We start from the raw sequence: 20,729 nt of genomic DNA on the forward strand, positions 1-20,729 counted from the left end.
AGAGGAAAGAGAAAGAGAATACGCATGCTGAGAGGAGTCCTCCATGGAGCTTGACGGGAGTTTAATGAGTTGCTGCCAAGGAATCTTTCTGCAACCCCGGTCATCCTTTAAAGCCCTCTTGCAACTTTGCTGGAAAGTTGGCATGGAAGACGGCAGACACCCTTGAAACATTTCATAGTAGGAAGCAGAGGGAGTGCTGAATTATTTTGTCAAGAACTCAGTTTAGTTTAGGGACGTGTAGTCAAGTACGAAAAGAGAGACGAAGCAAAGTAGAAGGTTTGGTTTCAGAGCTCCTGAAATTTCTGACCACCCCGCATTTGACTTCAAACTGAGGGGTGGTGAGTGCTGCTAGGAGAGACATGGATGAGGCTACCGAGGGGGTCCAGGAAGGACTGGTGAGCGAGGCTCTTGTTCAGTTCGAGGCCACGCTGCAAGCCGCCGTGAGGGAGGTCCACGTGGACGTGAGTGCCTTCAAGCAGCGCATAGAGCACAGGATCGAGGAGCTGTGCACCTCCAACGGACCCCTGGCCGAGGCGGTGACCAGGCTGCAGGAGGAGAACCAGCAGCTCAGGGCGAAGCTGGAGGCCCTCGGCCGTCTGGTGGAGAGTCTCGCTGGGGTGAAGATCGAGAGGGGTCCCGGGGAAGTGAAGGGGAAGAGCGAGGAGGAGCGGATAGAGAACGGCCACATGCGCATCCAGTCCCAGGAGGACCAGAAGGGTCCGGTCAACTCTGGGAGATCAGAGAACAGCCACCCTGCTTCAGCAGCCTCTGAACCATCGGGGTCAAGTGGAGGATCAAGCCATGCTCCTGCTTCTGCTACAGCTGCTCCCAGCAACACCCCAGCCCCTCCTCCGTGGAGAACAAAGAGACATGCCGAGATTAATGTGAGTATTCATTCTGTTTTCTTCATCGTGCAAATATAAGAGTTAGGGGCTTGAAGTAAAAGTGGAATCATGACAACAATCAAGGGATTTCAGCAATGAGTTTGTGAGTGTGGAAGCTCATCAGACACCAAAACGCTTGTGAAACAGGATTTCACTGAGCTGAAATGTAGAAAATGTATGTTCTCAGGAGGATAACGTGCGCTTGTGTGTGTTTGTCTGGCTTTACGAAGCCTCTTGATGAGATCTTGTTGCCCCAGCAGTTTGTTGTGTTGGGACTGAAGTCCATGGGAGTATATCTCATAACGCTGACTGCCCAGCATCCTTTTTTTAGCGAGATTAAAAGCCCCGCATCAGGCATTCGGACAATGAACGAACGCTCTGTGCTTGACGCGTCCAAATGTCACCGCGGATCACCGCAGCATCCACCCAGAAACAGACTGTACAGCATTCAAACCCCCAGCCGCGTCGCGAAAGCTGCCGCTTTCCTGCTGGGCCAAAAAAACCTTCAAGAGATCAGACGTGCTTTACGAACCAAGCCTACATGATCTCCACGTTGGAGGGTTTCGGTGGGGGGCTCGGGGCCTCAGCTAAACCCCGACGGCTCTTCGGTAATCTCGAGTATTTTATCTTTAACTTCTGACTCAGGCGTCCCGTGTTTTCATCACATCCACTTTAAAAATGACACCACTGTTCTTTTAACACAAACACACACACACTCTCCCCTACCTCCCCCACCCCCATCACCTCCCTCCCGGCCTCCCTCAGCCCTCTTCTGCTCATACTCTACATTTATAACAGCAGGTCCTCCAAAGGGCACATGTATTTTTGGGTCGGAGATTGCGAGTGAGCTGCAGCTCTCCAGCTTCTGCATGCTCTTCAACAACTGCAGCAGCTCTTCCTTATCTCGAGCGCCCATGAGTGGAGGCACGCACACATGCAAGGAATTTCAGTTTTAATTCCACAGCCCCAGGATGGAGTGGACTGCACAAGGGCAGCATTTAACGTATATCTAAAGGGGGGCCTTCGGCACACATATCAAGTGCTGTCGTATGACGTAACTCACATGCACGCTGCAAAGACAGGTATATAAATAAATCCTTGTTCCCTAATCGCTCAGGAATCTTGCTTCCCGGCCAGTCCAGGTCTCAAGTCTCTCTCTCTCTCTAATGGAAAGTTGAATTGCGTCTATGTCCGTGTCAGATAAACCCTGAGATGGACAACCAGCTGCCCTGTCGAAACACGCAGCCTGCCAGAAATTCCTCTCCGGTGAAGTCACCCGGTCTTTTCCCAACCATCCCAACACTGACGGTTCGACCCCCCCACCTCTTCCACTAAGATAGAAATCTGATTCATCAGTTTGAGATTCGACATCGTGCGGCAAATTCTGTTCTACATCACCATGCCGTCAGTTTTCATTTACGTAAACAGTTCCACGGGTGAGACACTGTCCTCAAAGTGTCCGCCATTGTGTCCGTTTAAATGGGGATCGCGTCTTGTCCCATGTTGCCTAGAAACCTGAAGCCAAGGCCAAGTTCCTTGAGGTGCATGTATGACTAATGATCACCAGAAAATGTTTTCTGTCTGCGGCAGACGGGAATAAAAGTGAGACCTGTTTGACAGAACATAAATATACTGCAATTTAAAAATAAAATACCGTCTGGGTTCACCTGATGCTCCAAGCCTTCTCTCAGCTCTGTGAATTTGGTGGAAGGAACCAAAGTTGTGGATATTTTGGATCTAACACTGTAACACCTGCATTTCCTCCACGGGGATCAATAAAAGTCTCATAAAGTCATAAAGGATTTAATTAAAATTCCACGGCTATCCAAGCCGCCAAGCTAGCCGCTCCCCGTGTGTTTTCGCCCCTAGACACGAAGCAACATCTTTTTATGTTTTGTTTTTTTGTGTGTGTGTGTGTGGTACCCACAAACTCCTGAGAAACATCTGGCTCTTTTTTTGCAAAGTGTCCCGATCTGTTAACCAGCATTTGTTGCAGAGCAGATTTCCTGCAGCTGGAGTGAACTTAAACCAAAACAATGAGCTGAAAGAAGTTAAAAGGCGACCTGTGTGTCATTGACAGGTGTGTTTGCAGCACTTTGTGCGTTTAAAGTAAAATATCAACGCAAAGGAAATTAAAAACCGTTTAATTAAAGATGTGTTTGCTGTGGCCTCGTCTGCCAAAGCTGAAGTGACGGACGTGCCCGTGAGTTTGTCCAACAAAGACATGTTTCTGAGAAGGACCCGAAGGGACGTGGAGGTAAGCCCAGCCAGAGGTTGAGGGGATTAGCAGGGTCACACAGTCAGACTGTGATATCCCACAGCAGCTACCGTGGAGCCCACAGATCACGATGGTGCTAATCTCCCTCCTGACGACTGAGTAGCTGACGGACCGGCTGAAATGATGCCCCTGGAAATCACAACGTTGGGGGACTGGATGAGGCCTCACTCAGGCTCACATACTCAGGCCCCCCCCCCCACCCCTTCCACCCCCTTTTTGAACCGCTCGAGCTAACTCCCCGATTTCCAAAGCATCCATTTGGGGCTATATCTGGACGTAAGAAGAGTGTGGCGGAAACTCTTGCAAAGGGGCCGATTGCAAAATCTAAAAAAAGTCTCTCCCTCTCTTGGTGGGAACATAGGTTTGTTGGCCACAGCTGCCGTTAAAGGAGGAGCTGTCAGCTGCAAACAGCTGAAGATCACACATGGGGAGAAGCGAGCGCACAGACACACTTTACCGTGGATAATACTAATTTTAGCTCCGCAGCAGGCGGCGGTCACAAAAGGAAAAACAAAACAAAAAAACACATCTTTGTTTGTTGTGAGTGAATCAGACTGAAAAGTGATGTTGCTAAGTGTAGAAATAGGATAACCAGCAGAAAACTAATAACCAGCAGAGGAAATGTGATTCCTCATTTAAATTTCATTACACTGTCTTCACTTTAGGTTTGTATCGGCCTCAATCATTTGTCTTGGTGATGGTCAAGCTCATTTCCTGGAGAGATATGGATTAAAGTAATAAAAACGCTAAAATACAAAAAGCTTTAGATGTTGAGTGAGTTTCCCTATTTTCTTAAAGGGGAACTACTAACATCACGTGACACCTCTGATAAAGGCTACAGAGACAGAGTAGCCGAAACTTGTAAGGTAAAAAGTAAAATTCACTTTATTGGCCTTTTAAAAAGAAACAGCGAAATATAAGGGGAACTACTGTTTTTTACAGCCTGGACCTTATTTCTGGCATAAAATACGATCGTTTACTCACCCACATAACTTTTGTATAATTTGTAGTCGTTCGGGAGATATTCAAATCTGCGTATATCCATATAGTGGAAGTGAATGAGGCACCGAAACGCAGCCTCTAAATAACACATCATCTGCCGTGAAACTCGCTCAATTCACCAATATTTTGTTATCGTACGCTAGTGCTATTCCTCGTTGAGTTTGGAGTTACCTGTTATCATCATCTGGGGTCTGTAGATTGACCTACAGACCCCAGATGATGTCTTCTGACCTGGATGATGTCATCTCTGAGCGCCGCGTGCACCCGCAACGGTCGTCTTGTTTACCTGTAATTTGCTACTGCTAGTTTTTTGCAACATGGCTGAATATTTTTCCGATTCTGAGGTTGTGGACGAATCATAGCAGTAGCAAATTACAGGTAATAGATTTAGAGGCTGTGTTTCGGTGCCCCAGTCACTCCCACTATATGGATATACACAGATCTAAATATCTCCCGAACGACTAGAAATAACACAAAAGTTATATGGGTGAGTAAACGATCGTATTTTATGCCAGAAATAAAGTCCAGCTTGTAAAAAACAGTAGTTCCTCTTTAAAGTAACAAAAACACCAATACAAAAAACTTTAGATGTTGAATTCCCCTATTTTCTTAATGCTTAAATCACCTCCTGATATTTTCGCTAAGGTTACCACCTTTAACGTGGGCAATTGGTGTTTTTCTGCCCTCTTGTGAATTTATTTGGGAGCAGACCATGGACTTAATGCAGCATCTTGCCTCTTTTATTTTGGTGGTCTGGTTTTCTAATAATGTGGGTTCCCTATATGTATTATATTTGTTTGTTTTTTCTCATTTTTTATGAGATGTCAGAGGACGTCTACACCAAAAACAAAAAAAACAACACCTGTATGAGACAGGTATAAGACAACAATAAAGACTGGATTGAGTGGTCCTCCATTAACTTTGAGCCTCTTGAATTCTACCCTGGACAGAGCGCTGACGCCAAAGAGGAGAAAAATGTCGCCCACGCTGCCTCAGCTGCGCCAGAGAATCACAAACAGCAAGGTAGGAACGCAGCTTACTCTTCTCCCACCAGTTCCCTACCGAGGTGCTCGACTTCACCTTTGATTTTTTTAATTCTCAGACGACTCATCGCTAGACACTGATGTGCCTGCTCCCCAGTCCCACTGGCCCCTGACCACCACCACCAAACCAATCCCAGAGTCTGCAGCCATGGAGACCCCCAGTGTGCCTGGTAGGTTCATGTCCTCTTCATATTTCCCTATGATTTCTTACCTTCTATTAGACCTTTTAGTTTCATAGAAATGACCTACCAAATGAGTTTAAAGTAGAAAATTAAACCTCATGTCTGTATTTTCCCCTGTCAGACCAGGAAGTATCAGGTCTTCTGACCAAACCCTATCTTCCTTTCACTGCAATGACAAAATCATCCACCTCTGAAGCTCCGGCTGCTCCTCAGTCTCCAGCAACAAAAGAAGCTTCATTAAAGCCAGTGGAGTCTCCTGCTCAGTGCAGTGAGTATATTTCTGTTTCCCGAGGCCCTCGATCCGTCCTGGGAGATAGTACAGTGTATAATCCAACATTTCCTTGTAACTGGTGGAGGTAGAGCAGAGCTTAGCATTAATTTAACGAAAACGCGAGTGAGTCTGGAGGAAGTGTGGGCAGGGCATTGATAACGTGGCTCCACTCTCGGACCGTACTGATCAGACTCTGGCACCAAACTTGCAAGATGGCGCCGCCTTTAAATAGCGTCAGTTTGGCCAATGCCAGGAAGTAGGGCCGCGTAGTCCATATTTATATACAGTCTGTGGTGTAAACACACAATCAGTACCGGCCCACAACATTCATTCAGACAAAGACACATGACCGCTATTATAAATAATCACCCGAAAAGACAAAAGCACCATAAGTGATGTCAGTTCAACCCTTCTTTCAACCCTCCGTACTTTTTTGACTTCACTCTTTATCCATATCCTCTGTTTTTCAGACGCTAATGAACCTCAGCCCCATCTTCCCGTCACTGCCATGACCACTAAGCCCAGTTCAGATGGGGTCGTTCACGCTGCCAAACCTGCTCAGTCTCCGGCTTCACCACCTAGAGCAGCCGCTCTGTCTGCAGCTGCCGAGGCATCTTTTCTAAGAGGTAACTCCTTAGGTTGCCGTGCACAGACGCTGCAGGTTATTTTCTTCTTGAACTGTTTCTATCTGCAGTTTTTACAAGTAATAAACTGTCTAATGATGCATCATCTCCCCATTAATAATTTTCTCGCTGAGGAAGTAGCAAGGTCGGCCACCCCTGTCCAAATGTCCAGCTTGCGCTTAGTCACAAAGCCTGCACACATTTTCTTTGCCACATTTTTTATTTCCACTCCATCTGCTCTGGATTTCTTTCCTCTTATCACACCGTTTCATCCTCACCTGTGCAGGCATGTCTGCAACAAAAGAGCCGAGTTCCCAGGTATCCCAGGAACAGTCAGCCTCCGTATCCCAGGCTTTGCCCCATCTCGCCCCCACAGCTGTGACCAGAAGCAGCTCAGAGGCTCCTTCAGCATCAGCACTGAACCCTCCGGTGCCGGAGTTGCCGACGATGAAACGAGCCGACTACCCGTTCAGACGCGGTGCGTTCAGTTCTACAACGTGTTTGGTTTTTAACATCCTGCATTTCTACATTGATGTCTTATCCAGAGTCGTAAAAGCGAGTGTGTATGTTGCTAAAGTGTGCTCTTCATTCCTCCTCTTCTTAAGACATCAGCGAACCCAAACCCCACTTGCCTCTTTCTGCCATATCCAGACCCAACACAGACATCACTTCAACAACTCAGCCTCCCACCGTCACAGCATCTCAGGAGTCTGCAGTAAAACCCGGGGAATATCCCTTTCAGCGGGGTGCGTTTGATGTGCTAATGGAAAAATTGTTCTTTCGTTCTTTATTTTTATATTCCTTACTTTGTTTGTTTTAATCAATCCAGCGCCGATTCTCAAGACACCCAGTCCCAGTTTAAAGAGAAGTGTGAGCTTTCCTCAGCCTGCAGGTATAGTAACAAGTAAACCTACGTTGCACCTCTTTATAACGCAACTAAAAAAGCTTTTATTTGTTGCTTTATTGTCTCGTGTTTGAATTTCTTTCGCTGTCTCTTTACAGAAAAACTACTTCCCTCCAAATCCATCATAAAATCTGGCTTCTCGCCTAATTTGGACAAGTAAGTTGTGACCGTTAACCTTGTTTTGTAACGTTAAGCCAACTTAAAGCCCTGCCTGTACCTACAGTTACAGTCCTGAGAGGTTGTAGGTGTGTAGCTCTTCATCTAACAGCTCACTGTGGCTCCCTCTTCTTGTTTCACTGCTCCCTGCAATTTTTCAAACTGATCCGCTGTCAAAGAAATTACACCTCCTCGCAATAAAAGTTAATTCATCTGTCATCGCTATCATCCAAAGACAGTTTACAGTTCTGCAAGCTACAAGAAATATTTCCATATATATCCAGGTCTCAGTAATGAAAATATAAAATTATTTATCATCTATGTTTCTTAGACTCATTCATCGTTTCTCTTATTCCCAGTTAAAAAGAGTTTGATTGCTCCTTTGCTGTAGCCAGACTGACGCTTTCCTCTAAATGCATTTGCATCGATGTTGGCTTAAACCCGTGTTGTCGTCCACTGTTTCCCTCCAGGAGAGCGAGCAAGCCGGGGGGCCTTGATTTCAAACAGGATCTGATGAAATCCCAAACACTTCCACGCTCCAACGGGGCTCAAGCCAAACGGGCGCTGTTTGAAAGGATGAACTCAGAGCCTACAAAGTGAGTGTCGTTAAAATGTTGTCCTTCGTCCTAAGATATATTTATATTTTCTTTCCTCTCCTTACAACCGGTTGAATTTCTCCCAAACAGGCCGAAGGACTCCAAGCCTAAACTGAAGCGCTCTCAGAGTTTTGGAGTGTCCAGCGCCAGCGGGATCAAACAGATTCTGTTGGAGTGGTGTCGCTCAAAAACCATTGGCTATCAGGTAGGACACTGAGATCTGAACTTGGGTTATATCTGGTCTAGTTGTTCTGGAGCTTTTGATCTTATTAAATGATCTTTAGCAGATCAAAATATGAAATACGCAACCATTTTGAGTTGCTACCGGCTCCTTGGTATCTTCTGCAACTTTATAGCCTACAACTTTTTAATGGGGACAACACTGTATAGCTGGAAGTACTGTGATCACATGCCAGCTTTGCTTTGGAAGTCAACATCGAATAAACAAGTTAAAATTAAGTAAATGAAAGAGTGCTTTTCTTTATCCCAGAACATAGACCTCCAGAACTTCTCGTCCAGCTGGAGCAACGGGATGGCGTTCTGCGCCCTGGTCCACTCTTTCTTCCCTCTGGCGTTTGATTACAACACTCTGGACCCTGCGAACCGCAAGCACAACTTAGCGCTGGCCTTCACCACCGCAGAGTAAGATGTTTTTGAGACGTTATCTCTTGTTACAAGGACTTCCTAAAAGTAAACCCTGCATGCTAAATCAAGCTCGCCATCAAAACGAGAGCCATGTTAGTGGTTCTGTGACGTTAGCTCCTCAACCTAATGCTATCATACTGATGGCTGGCTGGTATAATGCTGATGACATCTTAGTTTAGCGTGTTTGTTTGAACATTTGCAGACCCAAAGTACAGCTGAGACTGATGGGAAGGACATTTATTAGTCATCAAACTTTGGACCTTCTACAATCTCTGCTTTTATTTCAGTGTAAATACACAAATCACTTTATTTCAATATCTGCGTCTTTTGTGTTCCAGGGAGCAGGCTGACTGTCTGCGTCTGATCGAGGTGGACGACATGATAGAGATGGGGGACAAGCCAGACCCCATGTGTGTCTTTACCTACGTCCAGTCGCTCTACAACCACCTGAAGCAGTTCGAGTAACTCTGCAACAGAGTGGATTAAACTGTCTGGATGTCACGTTAACACACTCTGAACGACGGGCCCACACCAGTTTATCACTTTCATTCACCAGCTTCCCACAATTTCTTTCACCTTTATAGAGGACTTCTTGAACGGCACTTTCCTGTGTTCTGTTTTGCAAAATAGAAGTTAGCGTTTGTGTAGCTCTCAAATTCAAACCAATAGTACCGTCATAATAAAAGTAAGATCGTTTCTGTGGATCTATCAGTGTCTGAGAACATGAGCAATCAATCAGTGTAAGTGTAACAGTATAAATAATTTATTTATATGCATGAATCATTCTTAAAAGGTGCAAAATGATCAATATCACTGCTCAGACTTGTTTGAAGTTTTTAGTTCAGTATTAAATGGTGTGTTATTGAGTATAAATACACAACTGTAGACTTATTTCTCTTATTTATTCGTGATTCAAAGCCACAAATCTTTTACTATATATTTTTTAATTTAATAATTTAAATAATAAACACACGCACGCTCCGGTTCACGATGGAAATCTTGCAGACACGGATGGATTTGTGTGCAGGTTTGCTGCAATTAAGAGAAAAAGGTTTTTTTTCCTCCAGCGTTTGTCAGAGAAAGGCTGAGAAGGCCGAGCTTCAAACTGCAGACAGAATGTACATTGCCATCTGCTGGTAGGAAAAGACAGAAGACAGAGTTTATTTATCCCACAAATGGGAAACTTCCTTGTCACAGTACCGCAGAATTTGGCAAAAATATATATAAAATACACAAACGAATTTGACAGGGATATTACAAAAAAACAATAACAAGTTTGGAAAACATATATATACAAAATAAACACTCTAAAATATAAATATAAAGACATTCTGTATGTACAGTGTAGTGGTGGGAAACTTTACAAATAAATAATTGCTAAAACTATAAAGCGTATTGGACAAGACAGTGAGGTAGTGGTTCATGCAACATTAAGCAGTGCAAAAAGGAGATTTATTTGTGCAAAAAATAACTAAATCAATGCCAAGTCTAGGGTGTGGGTTATTGTTGACTCAGGATGGTGCTGTGCAGCCTGGTGCAGCAGTCTGCAGGTGAAGAAGCTGCAAATATACAGCAAATTGCCCTTTGACCTAAAATACTCTTGAGCTTTTCTTTCTTGGTCTTTATAAAGTGTAATTTTAAGTGTTTCAAGACCATTAATTTCAGTATCTGCTTAGTGGATGAATACAAACCAATCTAAGTGAGACTGAGAATATTGTTCAAACCATTTGTAAATTTTAATTTCCATCGCCTAATCAAAATAATTTTAAGATAAAAGAAAAATGTGGATTTATTATTATTATTATTATTATTATTATTATTTGTAAATGTTAACATTTTATTTGTAAAACTGTGGGATTAAAATCTGTAATTTACAATTTTCCCAACGTGCACGTTTTTGAACTTCTGCGGAAAAAGTTTAACCGTGGTGCGTTTAGGGGACTCAGTGGAGTCCGATCATTCTACACACCGCGTCATTTCTTAGGATTTTAATATTTTCAGTTAATAAGTGAACGAATTATTAATGTATGTTCAATAAACGGTGGATGTTGGCAGCATATAGAGATGTAATCTGGAGGAAATAAAAAGATTGTCTGGTCGTGTTCCAATTTTTTTACGGGGACTTGAATGCAACGCTTCCCGTTGACCAGGCATCCCTTCCGGTAGATGAGGTCAACTTTTCCCTAGATCCGCCATTTCAGTCCCGGAGTTTCTTGTTGCACATTAGTTTAGATTTTTGTTGTGATATTAGCATTTAATCAGTAAATAATTGTGTTTTTTTTGTAGCGGTAACACTTCGGTTTATTTAACCGGCTCCACATTATTGCCGCAACTTGTCCAAGTCGTGTCATTATTAGTTTTTGTAGTTTTATTTTATTTTTTTCCAGCGGCGGTTAGTCAACCAAAGTTTTTGTATGAGTTGCGGATAGGGAGGGGCGAAGGGGAAAAGGCCTCAAGCCTCGGACTGGATTTCGCAACCATGGCCGGTAATTTTGATGCCGAAGACCGTGGTAGCTGGTACTGGGGGCGGCTGACCCGCCAGGAGACGGTTACTCTTTTAACGGGGCAGAGACACGGTGTTTTCCTGGTGAGGGACTCGATCACCAGCCCCGGTGACTACGTGCTGTCCGTTTCAGAGAACTCCAAAGTGTCCCATTATATAATCAACAGCGTCGTTAACAACCGGCAGTCCAGCTCAGGTAACGTCAAACGTATCTCTCACCTTGCTGGCCACACGGCTAAACTCGACCCATATGTTTAAATGTTCATTTTCATTGTCAAACGCTTTGATTTAGCACTGATACACCCCTCTCACTTGTCAAGCCATGCAGAACCCCCTTTAAGAATTGTCCAATTTAACAAGATGTTGTCATATCTGCCTATTCTCACTATTTACTAGCGAACTTTACACATGTATCATGTTTTTGGAAGCGTCTTTAAACATCGGCGTGTATATAATATTAAAATATTTTCTCGGTTTAATAAAAATAAAGGCTTTCTCACGTGGTTTGTACAGCGCACTACCGCCCACAGCTGTGTAGCTAGCCGGCTACTGAGATTGAGTGTGAACACCATTGACTGGCATTAAATGAGCGTACAGCTTTTTGGGGGGTTAATCCAAGTGTAACAGATTTATGAATTTAATTTATTAATTTCAAGAAAATTATAAGACGTGGGTGTTCAAAACGTGTATTTGATGGTTAAGCAAAGTAACGTTAAAGTGGTGTAGTTTTTGAATGGAGTTCGGTGAAAGTTTGGCTAGCTGCTATTTTTTAAGCAGCAACTCAGATTTTATTCATTTTAACACATTTCAAGGGGAAATTATTTAGTATTTTTTTCCCAGACTGAGAGTTGAGGTGGTGTTTTGTTCTAGTTTAGCAGCAGGGTGGTAGGTCAGCGGCCAGCGGGGGTGAGGTGAGGTGAGGTGGGCTGGGCTGGGCTGGTCCTGCCGCCGCCGCCACTGGGTCTGAATGAAACCCGGCAAGTTCCGCTGTCACAAGCGGTGGATGACTGGTCAGATTGGTGTTTCAGGAATGTCTGTGATCCAGCCCTGTTGCACACACACACACACATACATCCCTGCTCTCAGGTCTCCTGCTGTGCTTGTAGCCGTTTAGGATTGTTGCACAATCCCTATCTTTTTTGCACTTCCGTAGCATTGTGCAATGTTATCTCCGTCTCCCTACGTAGCTGTGTTCTGCAGGAACTGTGTGACAAATGATCTGTGATGCATTTGTTGAACTGTCTGAATCGTAGGGAAGTGTCGGGAATATTAACACCCAGGGGCCTACATCCTGCACGTCCTACATCCTAAAAGTGATGATCTCGGTACGATGTTAAGTTCCCAGGTCATTTATGTGGAAGTTTTGATACGCACCACCACCTGAACACTGTTGCAGACCGAGCACCTGCACCTCCACCACCTCTGACTCCTTTCTATCAGAACCAGCTTCACCTTTTTCAGGTGTTTGAGCTACAGTAGCGCGTATGTTGGATCGGACCTCATGTACTGACCACTGTAGACCAGGAACACCCTACAAGAGCTGTCCTGACAATTTGGTTCTTGTTAAAGTCGCTTAAATCCGTCCACTTGTCCATTTTTGCTGGTTCTAACATTGTTCTCTTGCTTTCTGATATATCCTTCCCACAGACAGATGTTGTAATAACCAGATAACCAGTGTTATTCACTCGGCTATTATGTTTTACATTCAGTGAACTAACAACCTGTCCTCTTCCAGGTTTGCTTTCTCCTCGGTTTCGTATCGGCGACCAGGAGTTCGAGGCGCTGCCAGCCCTTCTGGAGTTCTACAAGATCCATTACCTGGACACCACCACGCTCATAGAGCCTCTAAGCAGGGCCACGCACACCGGCTTCGTCAGCTCCTCCTCCGCCGGGCCCCCCCAGCCGTCCGACGAGGCCGAGTTCGTCCGGGCGCTCTTCGACTTCCCCGGCAACGACGATGAGGACCTGCCCTTCCGCATGGGCGACATCCTGCGCGTGCTGGAGAAGCCCGAGGACCAGTGGTGGAACGCTGCTAGCCAGGAGGGCCGGGTCGGCATGATCCCCGTGCCCTACGTGGAGAAGTACCGGCCGGCCTCACCCACTTCTGGCGGGCCCCCTGCTGTGGTCTCGGGACGGTTAAGTCAGGTTGGAGGGGTAGTGGGTAGCAGCACGGATGGAACAGGGTCCCCTCAGGCCAACGCTCTGGGGGACCCGGGTCAGTATGCTCAGCCTGTGGTCAACACCCAGCTTCCCAACCTACAGAATGGGCCCGTCTATGCCCGAGCCATTCAGAAGAGGGTGCCCAACGCCTACGACAAGACGGCGCTCGCTCTGGAGGTACTAACTCCCCTCGCCATTCATTTCCAGGGCTGCCCCTCTATTCACTGTCGACCTCTTTTATGCGTCTTTTTATTTGGGGTCCCGAGCTGCGACGAGCCATAATGGCCTACTCATGCGTGTGAGCATGCACACAAGAGTGTCTTTGCAAATGCAAACTGACAGCGCACATGAGGATGTTCACGGTGGAGACGGCTCTGTACAGGGAGACAAACACAAGATCCTTTACAATAGCCTCTCTTTATGTACACACACACTGTGACCCACTGGAGTAATTGTGAACGTTACAACATACAGTGTTGCACCAGGCCTGTCGCTAAAGGCTGCTTTCCTGGGACAGATAGTGCAGGGTAGTAAATAAAATGAAGATTAATAGACAGTTTGACATCATCTGGTCCAAATGAAGTCACCACAGACCATGAAACATTAGGGATGTCCCGATCGGTATCAGACTAATCCATGCGTTTTTAAAATGATTAAATGGGTATGGAGCTTCAGCCAGGCCTGGTCTTTTATTTTAGGTCTCCCATAAACCAAAACCACGACCCCGTAGCATCAAAACGTCTTGTTCCTCTTGTTTTAACGGTGGTTAGTGCTGTTTTTCTCCTTGACGCCGTCTTCAGGAAAAGTTTCTTCTTCTTTTAAACGTAGTCTTCAGCGTTTCTTGTTGTTGTTTGAACTTTAATTATCTCCAACTACCAACGTCACTAAACATCCACGTTGCGTAATTTACTAATTTCTCACTGACTGGCTTCATTTTCCAGAGTAAAACGTTCTTCCACGCAGCAGACGTGTTCAGTCACATGATTTCTTCTTCTACTTTGATTTTTGGCAGCTTTGATGAAGCGTTGACAAACCACCGCTAAAACGGAAGGAGAAGTCGTCGTCGTCTTCTTTATTTGGTTTTATCTTATTTTATTTATTTTGCGGCGGTTTTGATCCCGAGCATCAAAGAGGAATAAAACATTATAACGCTTACACGGGGACATTGATTTGGTTTATAGCAGCCCTAAAATGAAATTGGGCTTGGCTCGAGCCTGATACAGATCTGATTCATTTTTAAAAACGCCTTGATCGTCCCGACACCGATCAGGAGGAGGGGGGGGAGTGGAGTGGTGGCGGCTGCTCGTATTGGATCCAAAGATAATAAATGAGGATCAACAGTAACTTTCGTCTGAGTAGGAGGCTGAACATGAGGGGACGTCTCTGTGCTTGTCCAAGTGCTGGGACACGTGGACAAGGAAATGTCTAGTTACACTGGATTTTCTGCAGCTTGTCCCGATAGCTCGTCGTTTGCTAGCATGTCGAGCCAGAGTCTGATTCCTCGTTATGTGCAACCACCAGTTCAAATCCAAATATATGAAACTGAGAAAATAGAAAGTGCGTACACCGAGGAAGCTGCAGCTCAGAGTTGGGTTGAATAATAAAGAATAACTGGTCATTGCGGTGGTTGAATTCTCACGCCGTCCTACTGTTGCACCGGTTTGGTAACTAACTTCCAGCGGAGCCACCTCTTAAAACCCTCGGCCGTTACCGGTCGGGGCTCGCGGAGCTCTCCCGTGCGTGCACCGCTGTTTATTTGAGCCTTCTCAGGAAACGCGGGCGCCTCCGCTTTGTTTGAATTAACGAGAGGGGAAGACGAGTGCATGAGACGAAGCAGACTGCGTGACACCGCGTTGTGTTTATAAACCGACGCTGTTGTTAAACTGGTTCCAAGATACTCGTGCGGCTTGCCCAAGTATAGGCTGTCAAACAACAGCTTAGTGTAGTCAGTACATGCTGGTACTTTACTGTACTTTAAAGTATCTGTAGTTGAGTTTATAAAACCTCAAAGCTCCCCTGGCTCAAATCAGATATTATTCAGCCTCCTCCAGACTTTGTGTGAATTCAGTTATCTGGATATAAACGGTTCATTTGTTGTGCCCTTTTACGATCATCATATCGTCCAGTAAACCCTCCAGAACCCGTCGAGCTCGTATCGACGGGGTTCGGCGTGCGTGGGTCTAGAGCAGGAAGCTGAAGCGTTTCATCCCTGACTTACTGAACGTTCTCCTTGTCTTCTCAACAGCTGGGGGACACGGTAAAAGTGACCAAGATCAACGTGAACGGCCAGTGGGAGGGCGAGTGCAAGGGCAAGCGAGGCCACTTTCCCTTCACCCACGTTCGACTGCTGGAACAGTATCATCCCGACGACGAGAGCTGAGGAGCGCACGCACGCACGCACACACAAACACAAACACAAACACATTCCCGTCACCTACAGCACAACTCTTTTTGCAATGCCCGGGAAGAAAAAAAGATTTTGCCAGAGCACGCGGCGTATGAACCCTACGAGCTAAACCATCTCTCCTGACCCTGCCGACACGTGACCTGTTGGGTGACCTCGCCTGACGCCATTTTTTAACGGACGTCGGTCGTGCTGAAAGGTTTGTGCTAAGGTCAGACTGATATCGGTTTGCTTTTTATATTCAGTCGCACCAGCGTCACCGCCGGCTTCTTATTCAAGTGGACGTCGATTGGTTTAACATTTAAAGAAAGCAGGCGTGGGAGGTTAACGGCCAGAAGCACAAGTAAACGGTGACCAAATAAAATAAAAAAACAGCAACTCTTTAATTTTAGAGTGGTTTTATTTGCTTTTTGTATTTTATTTGTTTAGCGTACAATATATAGGAACAATAGAACATTATTTTGGGGGTGCTTTGAACTAAACTGCAACACAGAGTCTGCCTGAAATGGTTTTGTAACCTGAATAAGCAATAGCCTACATTACAATCTGATTTATTATTTTATCGGACATAATATTTATTCTATTTGGACACATTTCCGTTCAAATTACCCTCATAAATCTGTTTAAAAATCTTAAATCTAAAGTCAAACTTTGCTAAAACATTACCGGCTATAGACTAAACTGGTTGAATTAAATGCAATCACACGGAGATCCTATTCAAAGAGAGGCTGAATAGTTGTCAGACACTATTTGGACGCTGTCAGACGCCTACATGAACAAACAGGATAACAGATTCTATTTTACTGGGGCTTTAAGTCTCTGGTTGGATTCCAACCTGTGCCTTTCCTAACCCCTTTATCTCTCCCATCACCTCCCGTCTCTATTTACTGCAACCTATCAAACAAAGGAACGAAAAATTGACTAAAAGCTAAAGCTATGCGCTCCATATATGGTGCAGTTGTTAAATATGATTCAGGGATTGCCGTTAAGGACGACAATCCCTGAACGCTGCTCAACTGTCATTTACTCACGACCCTGTTTGGTGAAAGATAGCCCCAGCCGGACCAGGAAGAGGTCCCACACTTAAAAGCCTCCACCAACTATCCCAGCCAAGATTCACCCCCACAGAAGCCTCGTTCCCCTGGTACCCCGAGCTCAGCTACTGTTTTGAGTTGAATTCTCAAAGAGGCAAACCATTCAAATAACTTTTTTGTGTTTTTATTTAAATAAAAGGGACGAAAATCAACCCCAAAAAATGGCCGGCGTCGAACTCCGCCAATCACTGATGTCCAATATATTCGTCCAACCGTTGTTCAAACTCAAAGTCGTAGCAGATTCTCAAGCTAAAGCCCGACTTGCACCTGATTAATATTACCTAAATACGTGATTTAGAAATCCCGCCCCTACGTTTGTGTTTCGTGTGGTGCATTTGCACGAGAAACACACACTTTTGACAGCTTTTAGTTACTCTGCAAATTCACAACACATGAATATATGCCGCTAGCCTGGTCGTTACCATCCTACGTTTCCTCCTGAAATTTGATTTCGGTCTGGCACGTTAGTCTGGCCCAATGTAATAGGAATCTGTCTCCGTAATGGGCGGATGCTTATTTTGAGGTTTAAAATCATTGGAGTTCCCTTAACCAATCAGCAACGTTTGGTAATGACGTATATTGTGCGCCGGAGTTCAGGCTCTTACGCTTACCACTTCCGCTTCCAGTTAAATAAATCAAACTTTTCCCAAAGCCAGTTGGAAGGAGAGCTACGACGTCCTTGCCATTTATAAAACTGACAAGACAAGCCTCTTGTTCTGGTTTTAATTCCGTGATGCTCTCGAGAGTTGAGACAACTTCGCGGATGGCTTCTAGCGTCTCTTCCTCCGTCGCCATTGTTGCTATGCTGTTGAACTACAAGCTTCGCTGGACTACAAGCAACTCGGCAGGCGAGTTCCGCGTCATCACTCAACTGTTCGCTGATTGGCGCGGTTACACGCGAACCGTAGAAGTGCAATTTGGGCCAGACTCCGTGCCAGACCGAAATCAAATTTTGGGCGGAAACGTAGGATGGTAACGACCAGGCTAATATGCCGCCACGCACGTCAAAAAATTAGAAACGTAGCTTAAGACGCAGCCGTACAAACATTTAATTCCTCCGTGAGCGAGCTGACAGTCACCAAAGCTGTTGCCCATCAGTTATAATCACTTTACAGCTCTTAAATCATTACTCTGTGCAAAACAGGAAGTAGACTAGCAGCTGCAGGCACCAGTCAGGTGTTGGTATATGGACTTAGATCAGAAGCTGCTAATCTTGTCTTGTCACCAGTGACCGATATCAGTCCAACCCTAGTTTACTCACCTCCAGGACAGTGTCGCCGCTCTGCCTGCCTGCTCTTCCCTCCTCGCGTCCCCACCCTCTTGAATCATCTTGTGAAGACTTTTACTGGATGACTTGTGGAACTCCTCTTTTTTTTTTTTTTTTTTTTGTACAAAAAGTGGAAAATACTATAATAGACTTGACTATATAAATATATATATAGATCCACATGCCGAACATAAATACTGTAAACTTTATTCCTCTTTGCAAACACTACCCACGCCATCGTGGATGTCTTCGAATGCAGCCGTGTGAAAGAACAAAAGAACAATGAGAGGAGAGAAAGGTGGAGGGAAATTTTCTTTATTTTTATTTTTTATTTTTTGTCCTCGATGCTTTTAGGACAAAATCCACCTTTAACACTAATGCTGCATTTTTATTTAGATCCAGTAAAATGGACGCGGTGATGTTGACACTCGCTGTTTCTAATCAGCTTTTATACATAAAGTTCTCATAGCACCACGTCAATGTAAAAAAAAAATAAAAATAACCATCTGTTACTTACATTATATATATTTTTTTTGTTTTTGTGCCAAAGCAGGCAGAGGAATCATCAACTTGGGAGTTTTTTTTCTTCATTATTTGACGGTGTAAGCTTGTGAACACTAATTAGGTGACTTGAAAGTGGTCGTAAAATGTGGTCAAGGGCATCGACACTGATATAACACTGTTTCTGAGAAAGAGAGAGAGTGTGTGTGAGAGGTTGGGTTTTATTTGCCAAGGTGTGTCGTACTTTTATATAATACACCAATCAGCCATAACAACAAGACTGGTCGTAACACATATTAGGCAGCAAAGGAACACTTTGTCCTCAAAATACGTGTGATTTGAGCTACTGGGACAAGGGGCTGTGTGGTGCTCCTGGTCTGCAGAGTGGTCCGAGGTGGACCCACCCAACAGATGAGCTACTGCTACTCGGGATTGTTGGAAAAGTTCATTCTGATAAACAGGAGTCAGAACACAAAGTGGAGAGAGCTGCAGACCAGTCAGGACGTCCATACCGACACATGTCCACTGATAAAATGGACATGTGAGCATCAGACCTGGATCAAGGTGTCCTGCTTGTTCTTCCCTTCACACGCCGGTGGTTTTAATGTCATGGCTGATCGGTGTATGCATGAATGCAGTGAATTCTTCTTTGTGCCTGCATGTGACTGGGAACATGGTGAAATTCCAGCTGTACGCAGAAGTCGTTGAGTTCGTCACCGGGGAGGGTCTTCTGAGTTACATCCTCTCTACCTCAAGTTGTAGTTTTGGAAAAGATGAGGAGTTTCTGTAATAACTGGCCAGCCTGAAGCCTCGAGGGCGCTCCCATAATTCACCGGAGTCGGATCTAATAAACCTACACGTTTAAAAACTCCAAGGAGTTTGACACATGGGTGGTTTTAGACTTATTTATTAAAGATGAAAAGCAGAAATGGACAAATAAGTGTACCTGCTGTATATTATAGATGCAAATAAAGGCGCATTTATTGGTTGACTAAATTATCACGGTTTTTAAAGGGCGATTAAATCAAATTAGAAAAGAATTCAGGATGCATGTTTCTGCTTTTGTGCTTCCGCAGAAGTCTGTGTGTCCGACCCCTGACGTTGAGAAATGCAATAGTCTTCGTTTACATTGTGGAATATTTTCCCTCCATTCCTTTTTGTTTATGAGACAAAGATATTTTTGTATGCTACATTAACGGCATATTTTTTATTACCATGATATGTTTATTGAGTATTTTGAGCCACATACAGTCTGTACAGTCCCGTATGCACTGTATAAATAAACACATGCAATATTTCTAATATTTGTTATTCGATTTTTGACGTTTTTACTGCTTACGTGCAAAAAGTTCACTAAATGGATGTGTGCTGCTGCTGCGGCGGATGTGGTATTTTCAGTGCTTTGGGGAAATGTAGAACAAAAAATGCAAACTTAATGCCACTTATCAACCATCATCCATCAACTGGATGATGGTTTTTGTTTGTGCCACATGTCCCTTTTGAAAGAAATGCCTTTTCTGAACTGTTATCCGGGTGCTGCGTTCACATGCACGACACAAAACCCCCCACTTGACGGCTGCCTTTAAGAAGTCAAGAACCATTGACCACCACTGACCATCCTACAATATGCACCTTACTTCCTCTGCGCCTCAAGAAAACGCCTCATCATGCCAAATAACGTTTAATAATTGTTTGTTTTTTTTCATTTATGGTATATATTTTTTGCTTTTGTGCCATGTCGATCAAGGTTTAAGAGGACCGAACAAGCAAAAACAGGATGTTTGTTTTTTTAAAGAGATTGTACAATGTGTTAAAAGTGTTATGAAAATATATTATTTTGAAATGGCCTTTTTATTTTCTCTAGCATGTAATGATGTTAATATGCCTAGCCAACAAATAAAAAATGTGTACCAAACTGCCAGACTGGGTGAAGTTATTCCATAATCCAAAATGGTAAAAGACACTGGGACAAAATAATTGAAAAATAAACAGAAATGGTCTGTATTTCTGCTTTAACTATATGCCGAATTGAAAGGACACTGCCAATTAATTAAATAAAATTATTATTTTCGGTGTTGCATTTGCTGAGAATCTTTTATAGCTAAATTAGACAGTGTTTGAATTGAGTTTGGGTGGTTTATTTTGGGGACTTGGCACGAGGGCGTGGATGAGGAGTGCTGCGTGGATTTCCCGGATGGAGCAGCGACGCCATCTTT

The 20,729-nt window shown here is 44.4% G+C and overlaps 2 protein-coding genes across 2 annotated transcripts; both read left to right on the top strand.

The window, feature by feature from the left end:
* Nucleotides 1-359: 359 nt before the first annotated feature.
* Nucleotides 360-9,050, top strand: LOC311502339 (uncharacterized protein; the record flags this gene model as incomplete). Its single annotated transcript, XM_084564524.1, has 13 exons — nucleotides 360-884; nucleotides 5,115-5,187; nucleotides 5,267-5,377; nucleotides 5,511-5,657; nucleotides 6,131-6,286; nucleotides 6,570-6,761; nucleotides 6,889-7,029; nucleotides 7,113-7,175; nucleotides 7,286-7,343; nucleotides 7,814-7,939; nucleotides 8,030-8,144; nucleotides 8,430-8,581; nucleotides 8,923-9,050. The coding sequence occupies 13 exons, from the start codon at nucleotides 360-362 to the stop codon at nucleotides 9,047-9,049; spliced, it is 1,986 nt and encodes a 661-aa protein (XP_084420650.1). The 3' UTR covers nucleotide 9,050.
* Nucleotides 9,051-10,790: 1,740 nt separating this feature from the next.
* Nucleotides 10,791-20,413, top strand: LOC311503044 (adapter molecule crk-like). Its single transcript, XM_084565544.1, has 3 exons — nucleotides 10,791-11,283; nucleotides 12,823-13,424; nucleotides 15,493-20,413. Exons 1-3 carry the CDS (start codon nucleotides 11,064-11,066, stop codon nucleotides 15,625-15,627), a joined length of 957 nt encoding a protein of 318 aa, XP_084421670.1. The 5' UTR covers nucleotides 10,791-11,063; the 3' UTR covers nucleotides 15,628-20,413.
* The last annotated feature ends 316 nt before the right edge of the window (nucleotides 20,414-20,729 follow it).

The sequence above is a fragment of the Chelon labrosus genome (genome assembly GCF_963514085.1).
Source record: "Chelon labrosus genome assembly, chromosome: 17".
NCBI lineage: Eukaryota > Metazoa > Chordata > Actinopteri > Mugiliformes > Mugilidae > Chelon > Chelon labrosus.

Excerpts from the sequence above, each read along its gene's own strand:
- LOC311503044 (XM_084565544.1), top strand. The coding sequence starts at position 11,064 with ATGGCCGGTAATTTTGATGCCGAAGACCGTGGTAGCTGGTACTGGGGG. Across the intron at positions 11,284-12,822 it reads CAACCGGCAGTCCAGCTCAG|GTTTGCTTTCTCCTCGGTTT; the intron begins GTAACGTCAAAC and ends GTCCTCTTCCAG. Across the intron at positions 13,425-15,492 it reads AGACGGCGCTCGCTCTGGAG|CTGGGGGACACGGTAAAAGT; the intron begins GTACTAACTCCC and ends TCTTCTCAACAG.